The following is a 23,891-nucleotide window of genomic DNA, read 5'->3' on the forward strand; positions in this document are numbered from 1 at the left end:
TGGAGAGCTTTTATCATAAATGGATGTTGAACTTTGTCAAAAGCTTTTTCTGCATCTATTGAAATGATCATATGGTTTTTATCCTTCAATTTGTTGATATGATGTATCACGTTGATTGATTTGCGTATATTGAAGAATCCTTGCATCCCAGGGATAAACCCCACTTGATCGTGGTGTATGATTTTTTTAATGTGCTGTTGCAGTCTGTTAGCTAGTATTTTGTTGAGGATTTTTGCATCTATATTCATCAGTGATATTGGTCTGTAGTTTTCTTTTTTTGTGACATCTTTGCCTGGTTTTGGTATCAGGGTGATGGTAGCCTCATAGAATGAGTTTGGGAGTGCTCCGCCTTCTGCAATATTTTGGAAGAGTTTGAGAAGGATAGGTGTTAACTCTTCTCGAAATGTTTGATAGAATTCGCCTGTGAATCCATCTGGTCCTGGGCTTTTGTGTGTTGGGAGATTTTTAATCACTGCCTCAATTTCTGTACTTGTGATTGGTCTGTTCATGGTTTCTATTTCTTCCTGGTTCAGTCTTGGAAGATTGTATTTTTCTAAGAATGTATCCATTTCTTCCAGGTTATCCAATTGATTGGCATATAGTTGCTTGTAGTAGTCTCTCATGATGTTTTGTATTTCTGAGGTGTCCGTTGTGACTTCTCCTTTTTCATTTCTAATTCTGTTGATTTGCATCTTCTCCCTTTTTTTCTTGATGAGTCTGGCTAATGGTTTATCAATTTTGTTAATCTTCTCAAAGAACCAGCTTTTAGTTTTATTTATTTTTCTTATGGTTTCTTTCCTTTCTTTTTCATTTATTTCTGCTCTGATCTTTACGATTTCTTTCCTTCTGCTCACTTTGGGGTTTCTTTGTTCTTCTTTCTCTAGTTGTTTGAGGTGTAAGCTTAGGTTGTTTATTCGATCATTTTCTTGTTTCTTAAGGTAGGACTGTATTGCTATAAACTTCCCTCTTAGAACTGCTTTTGCTGCGTCCCATAGGTTTTGGGTTGTTGTGTTTTCGTTGTCATTTGTTTCTAGATACTTTTTGATTTCCTCTTTGATTTCTGTAGTGATTCCTTGGTTGTTTAATAGTGAATTGTTTAGCCTCCATGTGTTTGTATTTTTTGCAGTTTTTTTCCTGTAATTGATATCTAGTCTCATGGCGTTGTGGTCTGAGAAGATGCTTGATATGATTTCAATTTTCTTGAATTTGCTGAGGTTTGATTTGTGACCCAAGATGTGATCTATCCTGGAAAATGTTCCGTGTGCACTTGAGAAGAAAGTGTATTCTGTCGTTTTTGGATGGAATGTCCTATAAATATCAATTAAGTCGAGATGGTCTAATGTGTCATTTAAAGCTTGTGTGTCTTTATTGATTTTCTGTTTGGATGATCTGTCCATTGATGTAAGTGGGGTGTTCAAGTCTCCCACTATAATTGTGTTCCTGTCGATGTCCCCTTTTATAGCTGTTAGCATTTGCCTTATGTATTGAGGTGCTCCTATATTGGGGGCATAGATATTTACCATTGTGATATGTTCTTCTTGGATGGATCCCTTGATCATTATGTAGTGCCCTTCCTTGTCTCTTTTAATAGTCTTTACTTTCAAGTCTAATTTGTCTGATATGAGTATTGCTACTCCAGCTTTCTTTTGACTTCCATTTGCATGGAATATCTTTTTCCATCCCTTCACTTTCAGTCTGTATGTATCCCTTGGTCTGAAGTGGGTTTCTTGTAGGCAGCATATAGAAGGGTCTTGTTTTTGTATCCATTCAGCCAGTCTGTGTCTTTTGGTTGGAGCATTTAATCCATTTACATTTAAAGTGATTATTGACATGTGTGTTCCAATTACCATTTTCTTAATTGTTTTGGGTTTGTATTTGTAGGTGTTTTCCTTTTCTTGTGTTTCCTACTTAGAGAAGTTCCTTTAGCACTTGTTGTAAGGCTGGTTTGGTGGTGCTGAATTCTCTTAACTTTTGCTTGTCTGGAAAGCTTTTGATTTCTCCCTCAAATCTGAATGAGATTCTTGCTGGGTAAAGTATTCTTGGCTGTAGGTTTCTCTCTTTCAGGACTTTCAGTATATCCTGCCATTCCCTTCTGGCCTGCAGAGTTTCTGTAGAAAGGTCAGCTGTTATCCTGATGGGTTTTCCCTTATATGTTGTTTGTTGCTTTTCTCTTGCTGCTTTTAATGTTTTTTTCTTTGTGTTGAATTGTCGTTAGTTTGATTAATATGTGTCTTGGTGTATTTCTCCTTGGGTTTATTCTGTATGGGACTCTCTGTGCTTCTTGGACTTGGTTAATTATTTCCTTTCCCATGTTGGGGAAGTTTTCCACTAGAACCTCTTCAAATATTTTCACAGACCCTTTCTTGTTTTCTTCTTCTTCTGGGATGCCTATAATTCGAATGTTGGTACGTTTAAGGTTATCACTGAGGTCTCTGAGGCTGTCTTCTAGTCTTTTTATTTTTTTATCTTTTTCCTGCTCTGTGGCGTTTATTTCTTCCATTCTATCTTCCAACTCACTTATTCGTTCTTCTGCCTCAGTCATTCTGCTGGTTATAGCATCTAGAGTATTTTTAATTTCAGTTATTTTGTTATCCATTGCTGTTTGTTTTTCTGAGTTCTTATGAACTGTTTCTTGTACTTTCTCTAATTTGTTATCGAGATTTTGTATCATTTTTACTATCATTACTCTAAATTCTTTTTCAGGCATTTTTCCTATTTCCTCCTCATTTATTTGGTCTTGTGGGTTTTTTTCCTGCTCCTTTGCCTGCATGGTGTTTCTTTGTTTCCTCATGGTTGTCCAAGCTTTTGGGGTTGCTTGTCCTGGTGATAGAGGTGTTTATAGAAGACTGTCCAAGCCTCAGACTAATGTCCAAGTATTGGATTAGACGAATATTCAGTCTAGGAAACACATACATGTATAAGACACACAATTATTGAATCCGTTAGGACATAAGGCTCTAGAAAGACCTGACAGAACCCCAGTGTGCTATCAGATATTCAGAGAGAAACCCAGCAGAAATTGACAACTGGAACAGAACAAATCAGAGACAAAAGCAAAAGCAAACAAACAACAAATAACACCCTACACATACAAACATCAATCCAGGGAGATTTTTTAAGCTAGGATCAAATATAGAAATGAGCTGGAGTACCACCAGAGAGAATGGAGATTCTCAGAATGTAATTAGACAACTGTACTAAGAACTAAGATAAAGACAAAAGCCTAATATTAATACCAAGGCAGTGCATCATCTGGAGAATAGAGCAAGGAGTCTGAGCAGACCGATAGTGTTGCTTATAAGTATGTTAAGATAAAATACACTTAAAATGGCTGGAAGAAAGGGGAACAGAAGAGCGTAATGTGGTTGGAAATATGCAAAGAAAAAGAAAGGAATAGAAGTGTATAAAAGAAAGGGATGAAAGGAAAGTATGAAAGATATTTTGTCCGTACTACCAAAAACTTAGCTAGATATAGAAGTATTTTAAAAGGCAAAAAAAAAAAAAAAAAAAGAGTAAAAAATATCCTTAAAAAATTATGTTGTAAAACTTGTAGATCCCTTAGGGCTAAGATCGTATTTAATAAATCAAAAAAAAAAAAAGAGAGAGAAAGGAAAAAAAAAAAAAAAAATCCAGAACTGATCCCCGAATGGACCAGTTCAATAGGTATTGATACTACTATTTCTGTTTCCTTAGCGTCTCAGCTATAAGTGTCCTTTTCCTTGCCTTGGGTTTTTTTTTTTTTTGCGTTATTCTGTGACCAGCAGAGGTTCCTTTATTGTTCGTCTGTAAGCCTCGGTGTGTGGGGAGGGAGAGGGTGCAATAGTGGCTCCTTCTCCTGGGAGGGAGTGAGCAGTGGCGCACTGTTGCTTCAGTCAGGCTTGGAGGTGCCTGTTGCAGAGGGCGCTGGTGGCTCAGGCGTACACAGAAAGTCTTAGAGTTGGGCCTCTCTCGGGGTTTTTTCTTTTTGATGCTGGTTTTTTTTTTTTTTTTTTTTCTCTCGGCAGCCTCCCTGCTGCTGGCGTTGCAAGGAGTTTTAATCTAGCCCCGCCCGAGCGCCTGAGGGTGCTTGTTATCCCTGAGCGCCTTATGTGGCCCCGCAGGGCGTCTCTCCGCTGCCTGTTGCAGAGGCGCAGAAAGAGAGAGAGAGGCTATGCGCGCGGCTCCTCCCCCCCGCCCGGGAGCCTGCAGCCTCCAGCCGCCATCATGGCCGGGCAGCTCTCAGGGATCGGCACTCCTCTCCGCGGACCTCCTCCCTCCTGTCCTCTCGGTCCGTCACCCTACCGGCAACAATGTTTCTCCCCCTGAACCAGCTCTCCGGTTCCCACACTCCCGCTCCTGGACCCTCCGTTCAGCCGCGGATCGATGTCTCGGTCCGGGAACGCTGAGCTGCGGACCCTCCGTATGTTTCTCACTCCCTCCCGTCTGCCACAGCTCCGCCGCTTCACCCTCTTTGAGCCCTCGTAGATGCCTCCCTACCGGCTATGTCAGGTTCTCCGCAGCCCTTTCTGGTGTCCGAGGCCGTCTGCTGGTGTTCAGCTGGTTCTCTGTGGGAATGACTGTGTCCTTCCGTGCATTCCCAATGCATCTGTGGAGAGGGATGCACTCCACGTCTCTCTACTTCGCCGCCATCATTTATTAGTTTTAATAGTTTTTGTGTGGAGACTCTAGGATTCTCTATATAGAGTATCATGTCATCTGGAAATAGTGATACAGTTACCTCTTCCCTTCCATTTTGGATACGTTTTATTTCATTTTCTTGTCTGATTGCTGTGGATAGGACTTGCGATACTATGTTGAATAGAAACAGTGAGAGTGGGCATTCTTGTCTTGCTCCCAGAATTTATCAGGAATGCTTTCAGCTTTTCATCATTGAGTATTATGTTGGCTGTGGATTTGTCATAAATGGCTTTTATTATGTTGAGATATGCTCCCTCTGTACCCACTTTGGCAAGAGTTTTTGTCATGAGTGGATTTTGAATTTTATGAAATGCTTTTTCTGTGTCTACTGAGATGATCATGTAGTTTTTGTTTTTCCTTTTGTTAATGTGGTGTATCACATTGATTGATTTCTGTATGTTGAACCATCCTTGCAACCGTGGATTTAATCCAACTTCATCATGATGTGTGATCCTTTTTTTATGTATTGTTGGATTTGGTTTGCTAATATTTTGTTGAGAATTTTTGCATCTACATTCATCAAACATATTTACCTGTAATTTCTTTTTTTTTTTTGTAATGTCTTTGTCTAGTGTTGGTATCAAGGTGATGGTGGCTTCATAGAATAAATTTGGGAGTGTTCCCTCCTCTTCAAATTTTTGGAATAATTTGAGCAGGATCAGTATAAGTTCTTATTTGTATGCTTGGTAGAATTCTCCAGGAACTTTTATCTGGCTGTTACAGGACTCTCAAGGAGGAAGGAGGCTACTGTGGCTCAAATTGAATGTGCAAAGAAGAGAGTAGGAGCTGAAGGCCTAGAGCTTATGTCAGGCCAGGTTTTATAGAAGCTGGTAGACTCTAATGATGGTTCTTTTTCTTCTTTAAGTGATGGGAAGTCATTAGCCACTGGGAAAGAGAAGAGTGACATGATTGGCTTATATTTTAAAAATAGCACTTTGGCTTGTTTGTTAAAAATAAGCATCTGTGGGAAAAATTATAAATATAAAATTAGGAGGTTGTGATAATCAAGTGAGTGATTACTGTTAGTGAAAATGGGAGAAGTGTCAGGACTCTGGATGTATTTTTAAGATAGAGCCAAAATTTTCCTGAAAAATTAAATGTGGGATGTGAGAAAAAGGCAAATATAGAATGGATTCCAAAGATTGCAGCCTGAGCAAATGGGAGGTAGAGTTGTCATTTGTTTAGGGAAGGAATATTTGAGAGTATATATTTTGGGAGGGATAATAGCAAGAATTTAGTTTTAGTTAGGTTAATTTTCACATGCCTATTACCTGAGAGAATAGTATACTTTTAGTGCTGAGACTGACATAGTGTATCTCCTAATGCAGGATAGTGGTCAGAGAAGTCACAGAGCAGCCACAACTGAACAGGAGACAGGCTCCATCAGTGGAAGGAGTGGTCAGATTTTTGTGGCCATATTTCATTTACCACAGCAAGAGTTACTGAAGGTTTAAGGCAGGATAAGAGTATGTTAAATATTTGTCAATGGGAATAGGAAACTTAGTGGACTAGAAAATAGTGTGTTTTGGGGGGAAGCCCTGGGAACCATCACTTTCACTTGCATGTTTTTCTGCAGCCACATGCAGTTTAGTAGCTGCAAACATGAGTCAGTAATGAATAATAATAATCAAAATATCAAATAATCAAAAGTATCAATAATACTAAGATTGGTATTTTGCAAAATAAATGTGATGAAACCAGTGTAATAAGTGAATTGAAGACCTGGGTAGGTAATTGAAATGATGGAACACAGAAATTGAGCCAGGTAAGGATGGGAGTGAAAATTAGGGGTGTTTTAGGCAGTAAAAGTATGATTGAAGCAGTGGACTGAAAATCTCAGTGGGATGGTTGAAGTTGTTTCAGTTAAGGTTTTAGGGACTGAGAAAGAAAAATTATCAGTGTTGGATACTTAAGAATGAGATTATGGAAAATTGTTAATAATATCAAATTATAACATATAATATAGAATGAGTGGCTGAGGTAACAGGATGAGAATATAGGAGGATGGGAGGTTATAGAATTGAAAGATCAAGTTAATGAAATATATATCTTGAAATCCCCATGAATTAAAACAAGAGTTGAGTTGGAGTAAATGACAGTGAGCCAGGAACTATTTTCTTTGAGGAATGATGGGATTTGACCTTGCAGTTTATAGAAGACTGCATGCAGGTCTATGCTGTAAGGCCACCCTCATCTCTCATGTAAGGATTTTAAAGCATTCAGTGTGTACAATATACACTTTTATTTTTGATTGAATCTTTAGCTTTGTATGTTGTTTGCTATTTTTTCTTATGTGTAAAAACTCTTTGTTCCTTAAAATATAGTAAAATCTGAAGTAGTTAAGGTAGAATTTAAAAACTAGGATTATTGCAGACACTCAAAATTACCTTTCTTGGAGCTAAACCAGAAACACTACCATAGACAATCCTTAAATTGACTTTTTATTAATGCCCTTAATGAAAAGTTTTCTCTGTGATAAAAGTGGCATGCACAGTCATACTTATAAATGGTTTCTCATTTTAGGGGTTGGTGAATTTCAGGGATATTTCCATTGACTTCTCTCAGGAGGAGTGGGAATTCCTGGACCCTGCTCAGAGGGACTTGTACAAAGATGTGATGTTGGAGAACTATAGCAGCTTGGTTTCACTGGGTAAGAATGTCATTCTTTCTAAATTCAAAATAAGATTTCAGGACTTTCTAGGTGGCGCAGTGGTTAGGAATCCACCTGCCAATGCAGGGGACATGGGTTTGATCCCTGTTCTAGGAAGATCCCATGTGCCGCGGAGCAACTAAGCCCGTGCGCCACAACTATTGAACCTGAGCTCTAGAGCCTGTAAGCCACAGCTATTGAGCCCATGTGCTGCAACTACTGAAGCCCACGTGCCTAGAGCCTGTGCTCCACAACAAGAGAAGCCACCGCAATGAGGAGCCTGTGCACAATGAAGAGTAGCCCCTGCTCACCACAACTAGAGAAAGCCCATGTGCAGCAACAAAGACCCAACACAGCCAATCAATCAATCAATTTATAAAAAAAAACCGATTTCAATATTCCTTTGTTTGCTACGTTATGACTCTGGGGGAAATTATGATTGGTATGCCAGTGTGTCTGTTTCCTATACTCCGAAGCTTTAAGTACTTTGTGGAATTAGAAATGGGCAGGTTCATGTTGCCTGTTTCATAATGTCCAGAATGCAGGGACATTGGTCTTATCTATTCTTCAAATGATTTTCTTATCCTTCTTTGGTCATTAGTTTTAAATTTTCTATTTATATTGTCTCCTTACCCATGGTAAAAATTCTGATTTTGAACATCCATCCCATGGTGATTCATTCTGAGAACATTAGACATGGGTCCCTGGAATCTGCATTCTGATAGAGTTGTTCTGATAGAGTTGGCTGGGGATAGTATTGTGTGAAAAAGGATTCTAGGGTAGCTATAATTCTCCCTATCCTGAGTTACCAAAGCGTTGCTTCCCAATACTGGGAAGTTCATAGCATTGACAGGTTCTTTTTCTTCTCACAAAAAGGAACCAGAAGGCCTAAACCATCTGTAATCTCCTTGCTTGAGAATGGGAAAGAGCCATGGAGGGAGAATTGTGACACAAGCCACAAGCTTAGGTAAGTGAAAAGGAGTGAGGCAGGTAAAAACAATCAGGGGTAACACATCAGCTGATCAGAGAGGAGACCTGAGATGAAAAGTCAGCTTATATTTTCTGACCAGAATCTAAAGGAATCTTACTGTTAACATCTTTGGAGAAATTCTTCTCTTAGATGGTTCTTATCTCCAAATTACAGGCTTCATATTCCTTTTCTGGTAATCTTTTTGCTATGTAAAGCAATATTCTCTATTTTTGGTATCTCACAAAGGCATTACTGTATACTATTCCAGTAGCTAAATTTAAAAAAAAAATAAAAAAAACAATGCTCCACAGAAAGATATGTAGTAGAAGAGGTGAATTTTTATACTTCAGCATTATTTACTTTACCTATTTCACCCATATGTTGCAATTAGGAATTTCAATGTCACAATTTGAGCAAACGAAAATTTGTTTAAATAATGCATTCAATTTTTTGGTTCCTTAGTCTGTTAGATGACAGAAACTCTGTTGCATCTGGAAAAACCTAAGAAGTTCAATATTTCTTTAGTCACTTCAGGGTCTTTTCACCACTCCCTTCCCCACACAGTTAGGCTCTGAATTTACCTAGATTGAGCTCATAATATGTAATAACATGCATTTAATATATTTGGCTATTTTAATACAATCCATTCACATTGCTCTCTGATGACTTATGCAGGAACCATCTGATTCTCATTTATCAGTCTTCAAACATCACAGCTGTATCCCTTGTTCCTAGATCTAGGGCTTCTATCAGTTCTGTTTCTACTGTACTTCCCAGACATTATCAGGAGCATGAAAAAAATTTGGCTTCTGGCCTAATGCCTGTAGGATCTCTGCAGACCTACAATGTTAGGCCTTCCCTGCCTAGACGTGCCCACAGCTATGTCTTCTCTACTGAATTGTTCACTTTATGAGTTGGGGAAATTCTAGGAACTTCATTATCCATACCTGGGGAAGAAAACATCTCCTCTTTGAACCCCAAACACCATGTAGCTGTTTTATTATTGACTTACAGTATTTACTTTGATGGTTATAGTTGTGTAGGTTTAACCCCCATGCTTTACTCAGATCTCTGTTCACTCAGCAAGTGCATAGCTTCATTCAGTCAAGAGTGAGCAAAAAAGACTGACTCTACCAGATAACCTTTTCTCTCAAAGCCTTGGGATGCAGCAGGGAGAAATTGCATTTGTAAATCTAAAGTTGAGCCTTTTGGATTTTGTTCCACTGGTTCTTTTATAAGAATACTCTCTTGATGTGCTGTAAGATTCCTGGCATTTTGTCTGAGAGGCAAAGGCTCATTAAGTCAAAGAAAATGGTAGTGATAAAAACACACTGGTTAATATATTGTGGTATTACCCTGACACTCATGGATGTGATCCTTAGAGTTGATATAGCATGGGATCACAAAAGAAGAATGGTGAAGATGAGATGACTGTCTCAGTTTGGGAGATGCAGGGGGAAAAAAAAAAGGAGAAAGAGCATGGTAGTTAGGTTCCTGAAATCACATTTCTGCTCTCTGGAATAAGGAAGTGATCATCAGTGTCACAGGTTGCTGACATAAGGAATGGGATGAAAACAGATTTATGTGACTGTGATGAAAACTTGAGGCTGTTGGGGGAGTTTAAATTTTTCACTGTTTTGGGAACAATGCATATATGTGTGACTTTTATACACACCTGCACAATTTAATAGGCATTCCCTTTCAGCTGGCAATCTCATGTCTGTAAAGTTCTCTTAGACAAATCATCATCATGCATAAATGTATGACAGTGTTTTTGTCCAAAGTGTTTTTCTAGAATCAATGAATTAAGGTTAATTCCAATAATGCAATGCTGTATCCATTAAATACAATGATGCTGATCTATAATCAATTTCCATTGGAATGTGTCCATAACGTATAGTTGAGTATATAACCAGTTATAGATTGTCCATATCTGTCCATTCTGTCTACAGATGATGTAAGTCTGCCAGTGCACATATACATACCCATATTGCTGAAATTCATTTCACTTTTGGTCAACATCACTCATTGCTTTGTTGGAGTTTTATATGGTTTTTAAATTAAAATCACTCTATAGTTCATGTTTCAAAATCTTAAGGAAATATATATTTTACAATCAGAAGTCACCACACATATTACATAGGTTATTATTATGTATATATAAGTATATAACATTTTGAATAGCCCTTTTACTCAGGATTTTAAATATACATATATCTCCATTTATTCATATTTATGGAACTATTACCATATCTAGAGTCATTTTTTAAGGGTCTAAATTTAATTTTACCTTATTTTTAATTTTCCTTGTGACATAATTTCTGTCATGTTTTATATTGTTTATAATAAAAATACATATTTCTTAAATATAAATGCATATGTGTAGATAATTTTTTAAAGTTCCTGTACTTTTTGTCTTTTTATTGTACGTGAAGATAATGATTTAATTCTTGTTTTTGGAAATATGTTTTCACATATATTTGAATTGCTCTTTCCCTTTTGTGTTCTCTAAGTATTTTGTACATTTAAAAAAACATTTTATTTGGAAATAATGTCAGATTTTCAAAAAATTAGCAGAATAAGAGTTGCACAAATAACACCCATATATCCTTTACTCAGATATACCTATTGTTAAGATTTTTGCCTCCTTTGTTTATTTAACTTTTTCTATATAAATACATACTTTTTTTTCTGAACCAGTTGCATACATCATGGCCTCTTATGACTAAATAATTTAGGGTGCATTCATAAGAAGCATTTTCTCCTATGTAACCACAGTACAGTTATCAATTTCAATTAATTTAGGTAATAGTGTTTTATCTACTCTATTGTCTGTAATCTAGTTTTATCAATTGACCCAAATGTTCTTTATAGCATTTTCCCCTTCAGTGCAGTGTCGGGAGCAGGTATTGCTTTTAATTGTTACACTCTTTAATCTCTTTTAATTTGGAACTGTTGTCACTCTTTCCTGGCCTTTTAGGAAACTGACATTTTTGAAGAATTTATTCTCCTTTTGAATAGAATATTTCTTATTTTTGGGTTTTTCTGATGTTCTTCATTATTAGATTCAGATTCTGCATGGCCATTTGGAAATACTACATAAGTAATAGTGAGTATTTTGGCATCACATCCAGAGACACAAGGTCTCCATCTGCCCCTTCTTGGTGATATTAATTTTGGTCACAAATTAATACCACCAAGGGTTGGGGGGAAGTAACAATATGGTTACAATTGTTACACCCTTACAATTAACAAGCAATTGGTGGGATGTCTCTTTAAGGCCATGCAAATATTCTGGTTCTTGTAAAATTTCCCCCTCAATTTAGCATGCATTGGTTATTTTTTTCCTGACTCAGTATTACTGTAATGGTTTCAGAAGGCTGATTTTCGATCTCCATGGACTCCTTCCACATTTGCCATTCAGCACTATAGATTCTACTATAAGCAAGAGTCCTTTTTCTTACTCATTCATTCACTCATTCATTTTCTTCTTCTTTTTTTAAATATTTATTTATTTATTTATTTTGGCTGTGCCAGGTCTTAGTTGCGGCACACAGGGTCTTCGTTGTAGCATGTAGGATCTTTAGTTGAGGCATGTGGACTTCTTAGTTGCAGCATGCATGCGGGATCTAGTTCCCCAACCAGGGAACAAACCCAGGCCCCCTGCATTGGGAGCGCAGAGTCTTACCCACTGGACCACTAGGGAAGTCCCTCACTTAGTCTTATGTTTTCAGTGGTATATAAATAACTTCTCTAAATTATTTTAATGCTCAAATTGTCTCAAATTTGGCCAGTGGGAGCTTTTTCAAGCTGGTTTTGATGTTCTTGTAACATGCCTGCCTCAGTCTTTTCTCTTTTTTTAAGCTCTTCTTTGCTTTCTAGCATAACAAGGCATTCTAGGCGCATCTTTTATTTTCCTTGCCCCAGCCTTGGGCAGTCATTTCTCTGAGGAGCTCTTGTTCCTTTATTGGAGAATGATTTTAGAAACCGAGATTTGGAGGCTAGGGATGCTTATTGCCAGTGGGGGAATCTTTGCTTCTAGCCCCTTCCTGTGGACAGAACTAGGAAACATACGTATGTACATACAAACACATATACATATATACACATATACGTGCACACACGCATGAACACATACACCTGTGTGTGTGTGTGTATATATATATATGTAATAAATCATGAGTCCAAACTGATACCTCAAATTCCAGTCCATCCACATAAGGTTCTTTGTCGTCTTTTCCCATTCCATATTTGTACGTCCCATCTTACACAATGGGAATCTTAGCTACCAAAAATGTTAACACATTTTTCTCATTTGCCCACTTCCATAATACACCTAAAATATATTTAGCATCTCTCTGAGTACGTATAGTACTAAACCTACTAAGAAGATTTCAGGATTTGTCTTCAGATCTACCCTTCCCAACCCCAGCTCAGTCTCACCCCAGACTAAGGGTGATACTGTCAGAGATACTGTGTCCTTAAGTTACTTGAATTAATTATTTTTCCCCAATTAGTATGGTTATGATAGTCTTCTGTCATAAAGTCAGATTCATTTGTTTCAATGTGCTTTCAGTTGTAATTTTTTTCTCCTTCCTTTCCTTGTTGATTTAATTTTATTTTGTGAACATGAACAGGAACATGAAGTAATTTGTTGCCAAATGTCAAAATTGTGTAAAATGAATCCTCAGAGAAGTGCCATTTCCCTCCCGTATCTCTCCTGCCCTATTCCCCATCACCCCTTTTAGGTAACCAGCGTCATTGTTTTCTGGTTTATGCCTTCTGAGTCTCTTTTTTATAAAGATAATAAAATATGTTATTTTAATTTTTCTTTTGTGCACAAATGTTAGCATATTTTATGTTCTTTTGAACTTTGATTTTTTAAGTTTAATATTTCTTGGCAATTACATCATGTCATTTTAGTGCTTTCCCTCATTTTCCTTTTTACAGCTGGTTAGTGCTTCATTGTATGTTCAGTTAGTTTCCTGTGCTTGGACATTTAGGTCATTTCTATTATTTTGCAATTATATAAAAAGATTGTAATGAACAACCTTGAACATGGTATTTTTGTACTGTGAAGATATATCTTTAGTTATCTTCTTAGAAGTAGTGTTGCTGGGTCAAAGGGTAAATGTTATAGTTTCGTTAGACTACACCATACTCTTCTCTCTAAAGATTTTATCATTTTGCATTCGCGTCAGCAATGTATAAGACAGCCTGTTTCCTCATAGCTTTATCAATAGAATGTGTTAAACTTTTGAAATTTTACAAATCTGATGAGTAAGAAATGGTATCTCATTTTAATTTGTAGAATATGAGTGAAGTTGAATATACTTTCTTATGTTTAAGGACCAAAATTATATCTCATTTTATGAACTGTCTTTTCGTGTCTTTGCCCATTTTTCTATACAGATTTTTGGTATTTTTCTCTCAATTTTAAATGCTCTATACATGTTAGGTATATTATGCCTTTACTTGGATTAATATATTCTCTCAATTTGTCACTTTCGACTTGATTTATAGTGGTTTTTTTCTTTTTTTGCCTCCAAAATTGTGTTTTATAAATGTATATAGTCAAATTCATAATCTTTTTTCCTTTGCATATGGATTTTTTAAAAAAAATTATTGGCTGCGTTGAGTCTTTGTTGCTGCTTGGGAGCTTTGTGTAGTTGTGGAGAGCAAGGGTTACTCTTCATTGCTGTGCATGGGCTTCTTATTGCGGTGGTTTCTCTTGTTGGGGAGCACGGGCTCTAGGCACATGGGCTTCAGTAGTTGTGGTGCATGGGCTCAGTGTTCTGGCTCACGGGCTTAGCTGCTCGGAGGCATGTGGTATTTTCCTGGACCAAGGCTTGAACCCGTGTCCCCCCTCATTGGCAGGTGGATTCTTAACCAATACACCACCAGGGACATCCCTCTTGTTATATTTGGAATTAAGCCCAGTTCTATACTGAAGTCTTTTTACCCCTATTTGCAGTAGTGCCTGGATTTGAAAAATAATAATAACCCCTTCAACTACTCTTTGGCTATGGTTTTCTTTAACATCACTCAGGGGTTCACATTCTTGTCCTCCTGTGGACAGTTTTCTTAAAGCTGGGCCCTAATTAAAGTTGTAGAGTGAAAAGGTAGAAACAGCAATAAAAGAAACCCCAGGGCTACTGGCTACAGCATTATAAATGGCTTGTGCAAATGAGCATCCTCCTACAACTGGAATATAATTACCCTATGTGCCTGGCATCGCATATGGGGCAGGGAGAGAAGGGATAATAAAAAAGAAGATAACAATGACCCCACCCATGGCCGGGGGTGAGGGGTTGGGTGGGGCTGGAAGAACAGTTAGACCTGGAGACAGGCGCGCGCACACACACGAACACTCTTCTCCCACGGACTCAACAAGCCCAGAACAAAGCTCCACCGCCCATTATGGGTACACTCCTGCGATCTCTGGGATAAGAACACAGTTACAGAAACGTCATGCCAAAGTCTACCACAGCCCCTCACACACCCACAATCACTCTCTTATTCTTGCGTGACAGACCCATAATCTGTCACACAGCGACCCACAACCACGAGGCGTGATTTAACATGCAGAGGCTCACTACCCCGACAGAACCCGTCGCTCCGTGGTGCGCAAGCAAAAAAGTGTGCAGCGACAGTCACACACACACCGCCACACCTGAGCATTCCATAAGTCACGGACGTGCGCAGCTTCACCATTCCCTCACACACAGTCGCCCACAGTCACTTGAGTGCCCAAGATCGCCCAGGGTCACACACAGCTCTCCGTGTACCCGCACCTGCGGCCGCGGCCGCCCGTAGCGCAGGCGCGATGTCGAGCCGTGCCTCGGGGTGCTCTGGGAAATATTCTTTCCCCAAGGAGGCCGAGGCGCAAAGCGTTCTGGGGCTCGTGGTCCGTGGGGTCGGAAGGAAAAGCTGAGTCGCTAGTCCAGGTCCCTGCAGCTGGATGTTTCCCCAGCCGAGCTCGGGGTCCCGCGCGCCTCAGTCTCCGCCCCGTTCCTCCCCGCGGGGGATTCTGGGAGGCGACGTCGCGGGTCTCGGGTCGCTGGGCGGGTTTCCAGAGCCAGCGGCGCCGGGAGGTGAGTTGGGCCTGGCTGCGCGCGAGAGCCGGAGGTCAGGGCCGGGCTTGGGTGGACCGGCAGGGACCGAGATGGGGACCAGGGGGGCGCCGCTGGAGAGACTGCGTGTCACCATGTATAGCTATGTGACAGGCTGCGGGTGTGCCAGAGTGTGATCTTCTGTGTCACCGTGTGTATAATTGTGCGCGACTGTGACCGTCTGTCCTCCGGTATAAAACTCTGAGTCTGTGCGTGTTTGTGTGTGACGGTCTCCGCAGGAGTAACTGTGTTACTGTGTATGGGTTTGTGAGAGACTGAGGGTGTGACTTGTGTGTGTGTGTGTGTATGTGTGATTATGTTTGACTACTTGTCCCTGTGGATATAACTGCATTTAAATATGTGCGACACAAGGTGCGAATATGTGCCCATGAGCATCTGTCTCTGCAGGTATAATTTTGTATGAGTAATTTTGGGCAGGATGTGTGAACTTGTGTGGTGTGTCACTATGTATGAGATTGTGACTGTCTCTCTGTTAGAGTAAATTGTGTATCATTATCTCTCTCTTTGTGTTAATGCCACTGTGTTGTATGTGACATTACGGTTACAGTAATGTGACCATGTATATGTGTGTGATTGGGTGAGAATTTGCATGTGTATGTCAGACCTAGTGTGTGATTGTGAGACACAGAAAGATTAAAATTACTCACCCCATATTCACACAGTTTACTAAGTGACAGAACCAGGACTTAAGCCCAGTTTATTTGGCTCCCGAGTCCTTACTTTTAATTATTAAACTCTCTTGATCTTTCCCACCTTGTGAGAGTGAGAAATGGGGGCCATGGCTTCTGAGGGTGTTGGAGAGGATTGTCTGTGGTCTGGGACTAGGACCCTTCAGAACATGGAACTTAACCTGGATCTCTTCCTTTGGTCCCCTTGTGTGTAACATAACCCAGTCTAAAGACATTGTAGTGAGACCCTCCTATTTTGGCTGCCTTTGGGGAGGAAAGCCCAGTCTTCCTCTCCTTAGGCCATGGAGTTTGAGATTTTTAGGTTTGTCCTTGTCAAAACTCTTCCATGTTTGGTGCTGAGAGACACTGATCCATGGCTCTTTTTCTCACATACCAAGTGAACTAAGTTTTTGGTTCTGACTTTTTCACTTAATAAAAATGTTCTCATTTCTTTTTCAAATGTGTGTGTAAAATCAAAGTGGCAGTTAGGGTGGCACTTCTGTATGCCAGGAGTTGGCTTAAGCAATCTTGACAGTGAGGAAAGGTTCTGACAGTTGGATTGATTTGCCCAAGGTCATGTAGCCAGTGAGGAAAGGACTGGAGAGTCAGTGCTTTTGGGGGTCTATATAAAGCCCAAGTCTTTTCCATCACCTTATTTCAGAGACTGATGGTTCACCTCAAACTTGTAAAATATTATTCAAGTGATACACAGCTATTTGAAACAGAAATTTAGAAGGTATTTCTTTTATGCCATGCTACTTAGAGCTCCCAGGTGCTGAGAAGACTTCATTGATTCTCCTCTTGGGTTGCAAAGGCTTTTATGGACAATTTCAAGCTGCATTGCACTAAGGAAATAATTTTCTTAGAGATTCAGTTGGCTAGTGCAGAGTAGCCCAGAATTAGGGGGTTGTGTATCTTAAATTCTAAGTCAGACACAACTATTCTTGTTTTCAGAGTGAAGAAATGTTGGCTCTGAGAAGACAAGGAAATTGTTTCAGGCTCTGCAGTCTCTTGCTGGTTTGGTATTGAAATTTGGCAATGTTTGCCTCCGGCTGAATTTCCGTGGAGTAATAAAGGTAATATCTGCCACCTCCAAATATGCTTCTTTAAAAAACATATAGCATTGATTTTTTCAGGTTATGTTGAATATTTCCCATGCAAGCATTGTGGTCTCTTGAAAGAGGACCAGTTTTTGAGCCACACTGCAGTTTGACTCTTATGGCTTTGAGTTAGCTGTTTAAGCTTTTTGAACCTTGATTTCACTTGGTGGTAAAATGGGGATAATAATACCTACCTTTGCAGTTTCGTGAAGATTAAGTAAGACAATAACATTACATGACATGTGTAACATTGCTGCTTATATTACAGGAGCCACAGTAAGCTTTATGTATTTTTGTTTATCAGATATGTCTTGAACCCTTACAATGGTTCTGGCATTATTCTAGCACTAGAGATAACATCAGTGAACCCAACAAATCCTGGCTCTCTTAAATCTCATACTATTGTTTGGGAAGACAACAGTTAACAGAAAAAAAAAAAAAGTAACGTGTCCAGTGATGTTAAATGCTAAGAAGAAAAATAAATCAAGATAAGGAAAAATAGTAACTGAGAGATAGACTCTCTTTAGGTAGAGTTAGGGAGGTCCCTCCAGTGTTGTAACAATTGAGCACAGATAAGAATGAAGAGAGGGAATGTGCCGTGTCCAGGCAGAAGGAAAAGCCAAGGCCACAGTCTTGAAAAAGGAATGTGGACAGTGGTTTAGGACCTGTAAGGAAATCTGTGTGCCTGGAGTAGGGCGAATAAGGGGAAGAAGAGTGGGAAATGAGGTCTAAGGGGCAGCCAGGGCTAGATCATAAATTGTCTTGTTGGTGATAGGATGGACTATAGATTTTGTTGAGTTCAGGCTATGTGTCCTTAATATCAGTCAGGACTTCAGGGGTTAAGTTCAGCTTTGGCCTTTTTTCTCAGATGTTGGGATGGGGTAGGGCTGGTCCATGTAAGGAAACTAGGTCCATAGAGAGGCAAAAAACTGTGAGCCTCAGATCAGTAACTTAGGGCTGCTCTGCCATTTTTCTTTCTTCTTTAACTCTCCCTTCTCAGGACTTTGTTCTCCAAAAGAGAAAACTGAAGAAGGAAGGAAGAATGGCTGTTGGACTATGTAAAGCCATGTCCCAGGTAAGTTGATGTTTTCACTTTTTTTCCAGAAATTCCACATCATTTTTTAGGACTTTGGGACCTCAGAGAGAGTCATGAGTAGCCCAGTAAGCACTCTCTTCACTTCTCTCTCTCCGCTCTTTGTTCATATAATCCTTCTACAAAACATTTAGTCACCTTTTTTTACTCAGTGTTGTGCTTAAATGTATGATGGAACAGAACTTTTCCTCTTTAGATGGATCGTGATTTGTTGTGTTGGAGATGAATACAAGTGAAATAAAGGATGGAATGTCATTATCAAGTGCCCTTTTAAATAGGGAGGTCAAGGATGGCTTTTCTAAGAAAGTGACTTGTTTTTTTCTTTTGGCTGCTTTGGGGTCTTCATTGCTGCACGCAGGCTTTTCTCTAGTTGCAGGGAGCAGGGGAAACTCTTCGTTGTGGTGCTTAGGCTTCTCATTTTGGTGGCTTGTCTTGTTGTGGAGCACAGGCTCTAGGCGCTCGGGCTTCAGTAGTTGTAGCTCAGGGGCGTGGTTGCTCCACGGCATGTGGGATCTTCCTGGACCAGGGATTGAACCTGTGTCCCCTGCACTGGCAGACAGATTCTTAACCACTGCGCCACCAGGGAAGTCCCTGAGAAAGTGACATTTAAGCAAAGAAAAACCTCAGTGAAAGTAGGGAGTAAGTTTTGTGGAGATCTAGGGAAGGGCTTTAAAAGTAGAAGAAATAGCAAGTACAAAGTTGCTGGGGTGGGAGCATGTTTGATGTGTTCCCGGGACAGCAATAAGCCAGCATCCTCAGAGTGAAATGCTCACTTTGAGATTAGAGCAGTAGCTGGGGACCAAATTATGCAGGCCCTTGAAAGTCACGACCAGAACTTTGATTTTTGTTCTAAAGGTGAAGGAGAACCATTGGAGTGTTTGTGATATGATTTGATTTATGTTTGGGTTTTTTAAAATAAATTTATTTATTTATTTATTTATTAGCTGCATTGGGTCTTCATTGCTGCATACAGGCTTTCTCTAGTTGCGGCGAGTGGGTGCTACTCTTCATTGTGGTGTACGGGCTGCTCACTGCAGTAGCTTCTCTTACTGTGGAGCACGGGCTCTAGGCGCGTGGGCGTCAGTAGTTGCCGCACATGGGCTCAATAGTTGTGGCTCACAGGCTTAGTTGCTCTGAGGCATGTGGGATCTTCCTGGAGCAGGGCTCAAACCCATGTCCTCTGCATTGGCAGGTGGATTCTTAAGCACTGCGCCACCTAGGAAGTCCCTTGATTTATGTTTTAAAAGGAAAATAAATAGAAGAAGTAAGAGTGGAAGCAGGGAGGCCAGTCAGGAGACTGCTGCAGTAATCCAGGTGGGAGATAACAGCTACCTGGACCATGGTGGTGGCATTGGAGCTGGTGAGATTCTGGGTGTATATTGGAGATAGAAAATATGGGATTTGATCAGGGATTGGTCGTGGTGTATGAGAGGAAGAAAGAGATCATGAATGACTACAAAGATTTTTGACCTGGGCAATTGGGTCATATCATTTACTGAAATGGGAAGGCAGGGTGAAATGAGATAAGAGTTTGAGTTCTAGATATATTAAATATGAGAGACCTGTTGGATATCCAAGTAGAGTATTGGTTATATACCTAGAGTTCAGGACTGGAAATGTGAATTTGAGAGTCATTAGTGTATTTAAGGCCATGAAACAGGATGAGATTATCTCGAGGGTAGGGTTGTCGCAAATGTAGAGTCCAAGGACTGAGCTTAGGACATTCAATATTAGAGGCTGACAGGAAGAGGAGGAACCAGCAAAAGAGACTAAGAAGGACTGATGTAGAAGGAAAAGCAGGAGAGTGAGAGTCCTGGGAGTCAAGAGTAGAAAGCGTTTCAAGAAGATGATCAACTGAGTTAAATTCTTCTGAGAGAGACTGAGGAAGATGCTAGGACCGTATGGGAGTACTTGGCAAACAACACTTTTTTTAAATTTCAGGGTTTGGTGACCTTTGGGGATGTGGCTCTAAATTTTTCCCAAGAGGAGTGGGAATGGCTGGACTCATCTCAGAAGGATTTGTACAGAGATGTCATGTTGGAGAACTACAGGAACTTGGTATGGCTTGGTAAGGATGTGTATCCCCCATAATTCAAATCTTCCTTATGGGATGTTTTTGCTTCCTCCATTGGGAATATCTAGGGCATCTTAAATGCTTAGCTGGATTTCTACTTCGTGTTCCCAGGAAATTATTCAAAGTAGTTTCATAGAGTTACAAATGAGTAGTTCCCTTTGCTCTAGAATAGCGGTCCCCAACCTTTTCGGCAGCAGGGAATGTTTTCATGGAAGACAATTTTTCTACAAATGGTGGTGGGGTGGGGAATTGTTCAGGCGGTAGTGCAAGCAGTGGGATGGGGAACAATGGGGAAGAGCAGCTGAAACTTCACTTACTGGCCCACTGTTCACCTCCTGCTGTGTGGCCCAGTTCCTAGCAGGCTGTGGACTGGACCCGGGGGTTGGGGACCGCTACTCTAGAATGATGGTTTGAGATAGCAGCATCAGTGTGGTGTGGGAATTTTTTTAATTGGAAATTACGGGGTCCCACTATAGACCTACAGAATCTGGGAATAGAACTAATAGAACCCTAATAGTCTGGGTTTTAATGAGCGCTCCATATGGTTCTGATGCTCACTAAAATTAGAGAACCACTGTGGTTTCTGATTCAGTAGGTCTGGGTTGGGGCAGCCTGAGAATTTGCATTTCTAAAAAGTTCCTAGGTGATGGTTCTTCTGCTCTAGTACTTTGAGAACTGCTGCTATAGAAGAAGCTTTGTCTTTCTCATTCTCCATACAAACATCTTTCCATTCTCTGGCCCTTCCTCTAATGCCCTTTCTTGCCTAATGACCAAGAGATTGAGTCTGAGTCCTGGAAGAGCAATAGCGAGTACATTTGTTTTATCTATCTGTCTGTTGCTTGCTCTCATTTTTCTTCTCTGTAAACAGGACTCTCCATTTCTAAGCCCAACATGATCTCCTTATTGGAGCAAGGGAAGGAACCTTGGATGGTGGAAAGAGAGATGTCTGATGGTCAATATGCAGGTGAGTGATGGCGAACAGGGAAGGCCATTGTAAGGTGACAGCTCAAGTGGTCATAGAAAGACTGCCCTGCATTTGAGGAGGCTTCCCTGGGCTTCTGGGGGTCATTTCCTCTCTATTTCTATCAAGTTATACTCTCAGTAATATTTCTGCCTATACCCTGAATCTCATTCCTTTTCAGCTCTTCTTTCCCCTTTATGGACAGAATTGTATACATGTCTAGATTTCTTTTTAGAGTTTTTATTTTTGTCAAATTTATTTTCAAAGTTATGCACGTACATTGGTCGAAGAGACAAGTAGTTTTATAAGGCTTATTCCTTTAAAAAAGGAGGTCTCTTTCCCTGCTTCCCAGTTTCCCTCTCCCTAGAGGGATCCACTTTCTTTACTTTTGCAGCTTCTTTTGGTGTTTCCTTCGTGTCTCTAACAAATATGTTTATGTTGCTATTTCTTGATTTAGTTCTCATCCAATATCTTCTAAGAAAATAATAATTTAGTACTTTCTTATCCTGAATCCAACATGTGTGTCCACACACATCCATGCACACACAAAATTCGTCTTCCTATCTCATGAGTATCATCATTTTGATTGAATCACTGTTCAGTGTTTATATTATCGTGGCTGTTAAATGTTACTCATAGCTGTGCTGTGCATATGCCAGGATTACTTTTTCTGTACAACTTTTTATTTTTCCTGGTGTTAATAATTATCTGGGGTTTTGTCTATTTATTTTTTTTTCCTTAGTTTTCTATATACATATTCCTAACTCAATTCTCAACTCCCGATCAATTGTTTGTCTCTTAAGATACTCAGACACATTAGGTTATCTATTGATTTTATCTTTTTAGAGAAATCGCTCCAGAGTCTTCAGATAGACTTTGCTCAAAACAAACATCTCATTACATTTACTTGCATTTTGTTTGGATTTATCTGACATTTTCTCATGATGAGATTGAGGTAATGCATTTTTGAAAAGAGTGTCACAGAAATAATGTATCCTTCTCAGTGAGTGCGTCATACCAAAGGATTGACAATACTGATATATCTTATTATCAATGATGTTAATTTTCATCACTTGATGAAGGTGATATCTGCCTGGTTTCCCCATTGCAAAGCTACTATTTTTCTATTTATAATTAATAAATATTTGGGAGAGATACTTTAATACTATTCAGTTTCTTCTGAAACTTTTGCCCCACTAATTTTAGCATCCATTGGCCCATCAGATCTCATCTGCAACAATTATTGTAGTGGTATTGACTTAATGTTGACATTTTTATTTCCTTCTTTTCTTTACACATATATTTTTTTAATAAATTTATTTCTTTATTTACTTATTTTTATCTTTGGCTGCGTTGCGTCTTCATTGCTGCGCGTGGGCTTTCTCTAGTTGCAGTGAGCGGGGGCTACTCTTCCTTACAGTGCATGGGCTTCTCATTGCGGTGGCTTCTCTTGTTGTGGAGCATGGGCCCTAGGCTTGTGGGCTTCAGTAGTTGTGTCTCACAGGCTCAGTAGTTGTGGCTCCAAGGCTCTAGAGCACAGGCTCAGCAGTTGTGGTGCACTGGCTTAGTTGCTCCATGACACGTGGGATCTTCCTGGCCCAGGGATCAAACCCATGTCCCCTGCCTTGACAGGCAGATTCGTAACCACTATGCCACCTGGGAAGTCCTCTTTACATATATTAACTAGGATTGTTCTTTTGGGAAGAGCTGTTTCATCACTACCATTTGTTTATATATTAAAATATTTCTTCATATTTATAGAATGATGGATTCTTTCTCCTGTGAGGTAAAACTACTGTATCATTATTTTGTTGCTCAAGTTGTTCCAGCTTTGACCATTGGTATCTTCTTCAGGTTGGTTCCTGTGACCTTTTAACATGCCCCACTTCATGGTTCCAGGTGTTCCAGGTTCATCTTGTTTTCCTCTCCCTAGCCTTGAATCAACCACTTCTCCAAGGAGCTCTGGTTCCTTTTATTGGGAAATGATGTTTAGAAACCAAGGTCTGGGTACTGGGTGTGCTCATTGCTACTGGATGTGGTTTCTTCTAGGCCTTTACAGCAGATTGATCTGAAAGATACATGTATGTATACCAACACGCAAAGACAGACATATACTTCTGTGTTTATTTCTGCCTCTATTTTTTTTAATATTTTAAATTATTGGTTTATATTGATACCTTGACTTTAGTCCTGCTCCACAGGGTTTATCGTAGCCTTCCTCCTTTACTTATTTGTAATTTCTTCTTCTGACAATGAGAAGCAGTGTATTTATTCGCTCAATTTAAGTATAAACACAAAGTAGTTTCAGAATTTCTAAACTATTCTGTGAGAAATAAATTTACTAAGCAGATTACATTATTTGTATGTAGGTACAAACATATTTTTTTTAGTCTTTAGGATTCAGTCAAAAACTGTTTTCCAGAGTTACTTAGGTTAATTTTTCTATATTCATTTGTTACCGTTGATTCCTACCACATCCTGGTTGCTTTTAATTTTTTTTTTTTTTTTTTTTTTGTATCTGAAACATTGCTATGCTCCTAAGAATCAGAGCTTTACAAGACTGTA

General features: G+C 39.6%; 1 protein-coding gene across 4 annotated transcripts in view; it reads left to right on the plus strand.

Moving 5' to 3' along the window:
* Positions 1-23,891, plus strand: part of ZNF527 (zinc finger protein 527) — a 36,898-nt gene that overhangs the window by 7,870 nt on the left and 5,137 nt on the right. Inside the window, exons 2-7 of one of the 4 annotated variants that reach the window (XM_057712400.1) lie at positions 7,243-7,327; positions 8,204-8,294; positions 17,053-17,174; positions 18,199-18,273; positions 20,233-20,359; positions 21,234-21,329. In XM_057712400.1, the coding sequence (XP_057568383.1) occupies positions 18,241-18,273; positions 20,233-20,359; positions 21,234-21,329 (256 nt within the window). In that variant the 5' untranslated portion in view covers positions 7,243-7,327; positions 8,204-8,294; positions 17,053-17,174; positions 18,199-18,240. Of the gene's footprint in view, positions 1-7,242; positions 7,328-8,203; positions 8,295-15,210; positions 15,392-17,052; positions 17,175-18,198; positions 18,274-20,232; positions 20,360-21,233; positions 21,330-23,891 lie in introns of those variants that run through there. The other 3 variants (XM_057712401.1, XM_057712399.1, XM_057712402.1) reach the window with 3 other exon arrangements.

Source organism: Hippopotamus amphibius, chromosome 16 (assembly GCF_030028045.1).
Source record: "Hippopotamus amphibius kiboko isolate mHipAmp2 chromosome 16, mHipAmp2.hap2, whole genome shotgun sequence".
NCBI lineage: Eukaryota > Metazoa > Chordata > Mammalia > Artiodactyla > Hippopotamidae > Hippopotamus > Hippopotamus amphibius.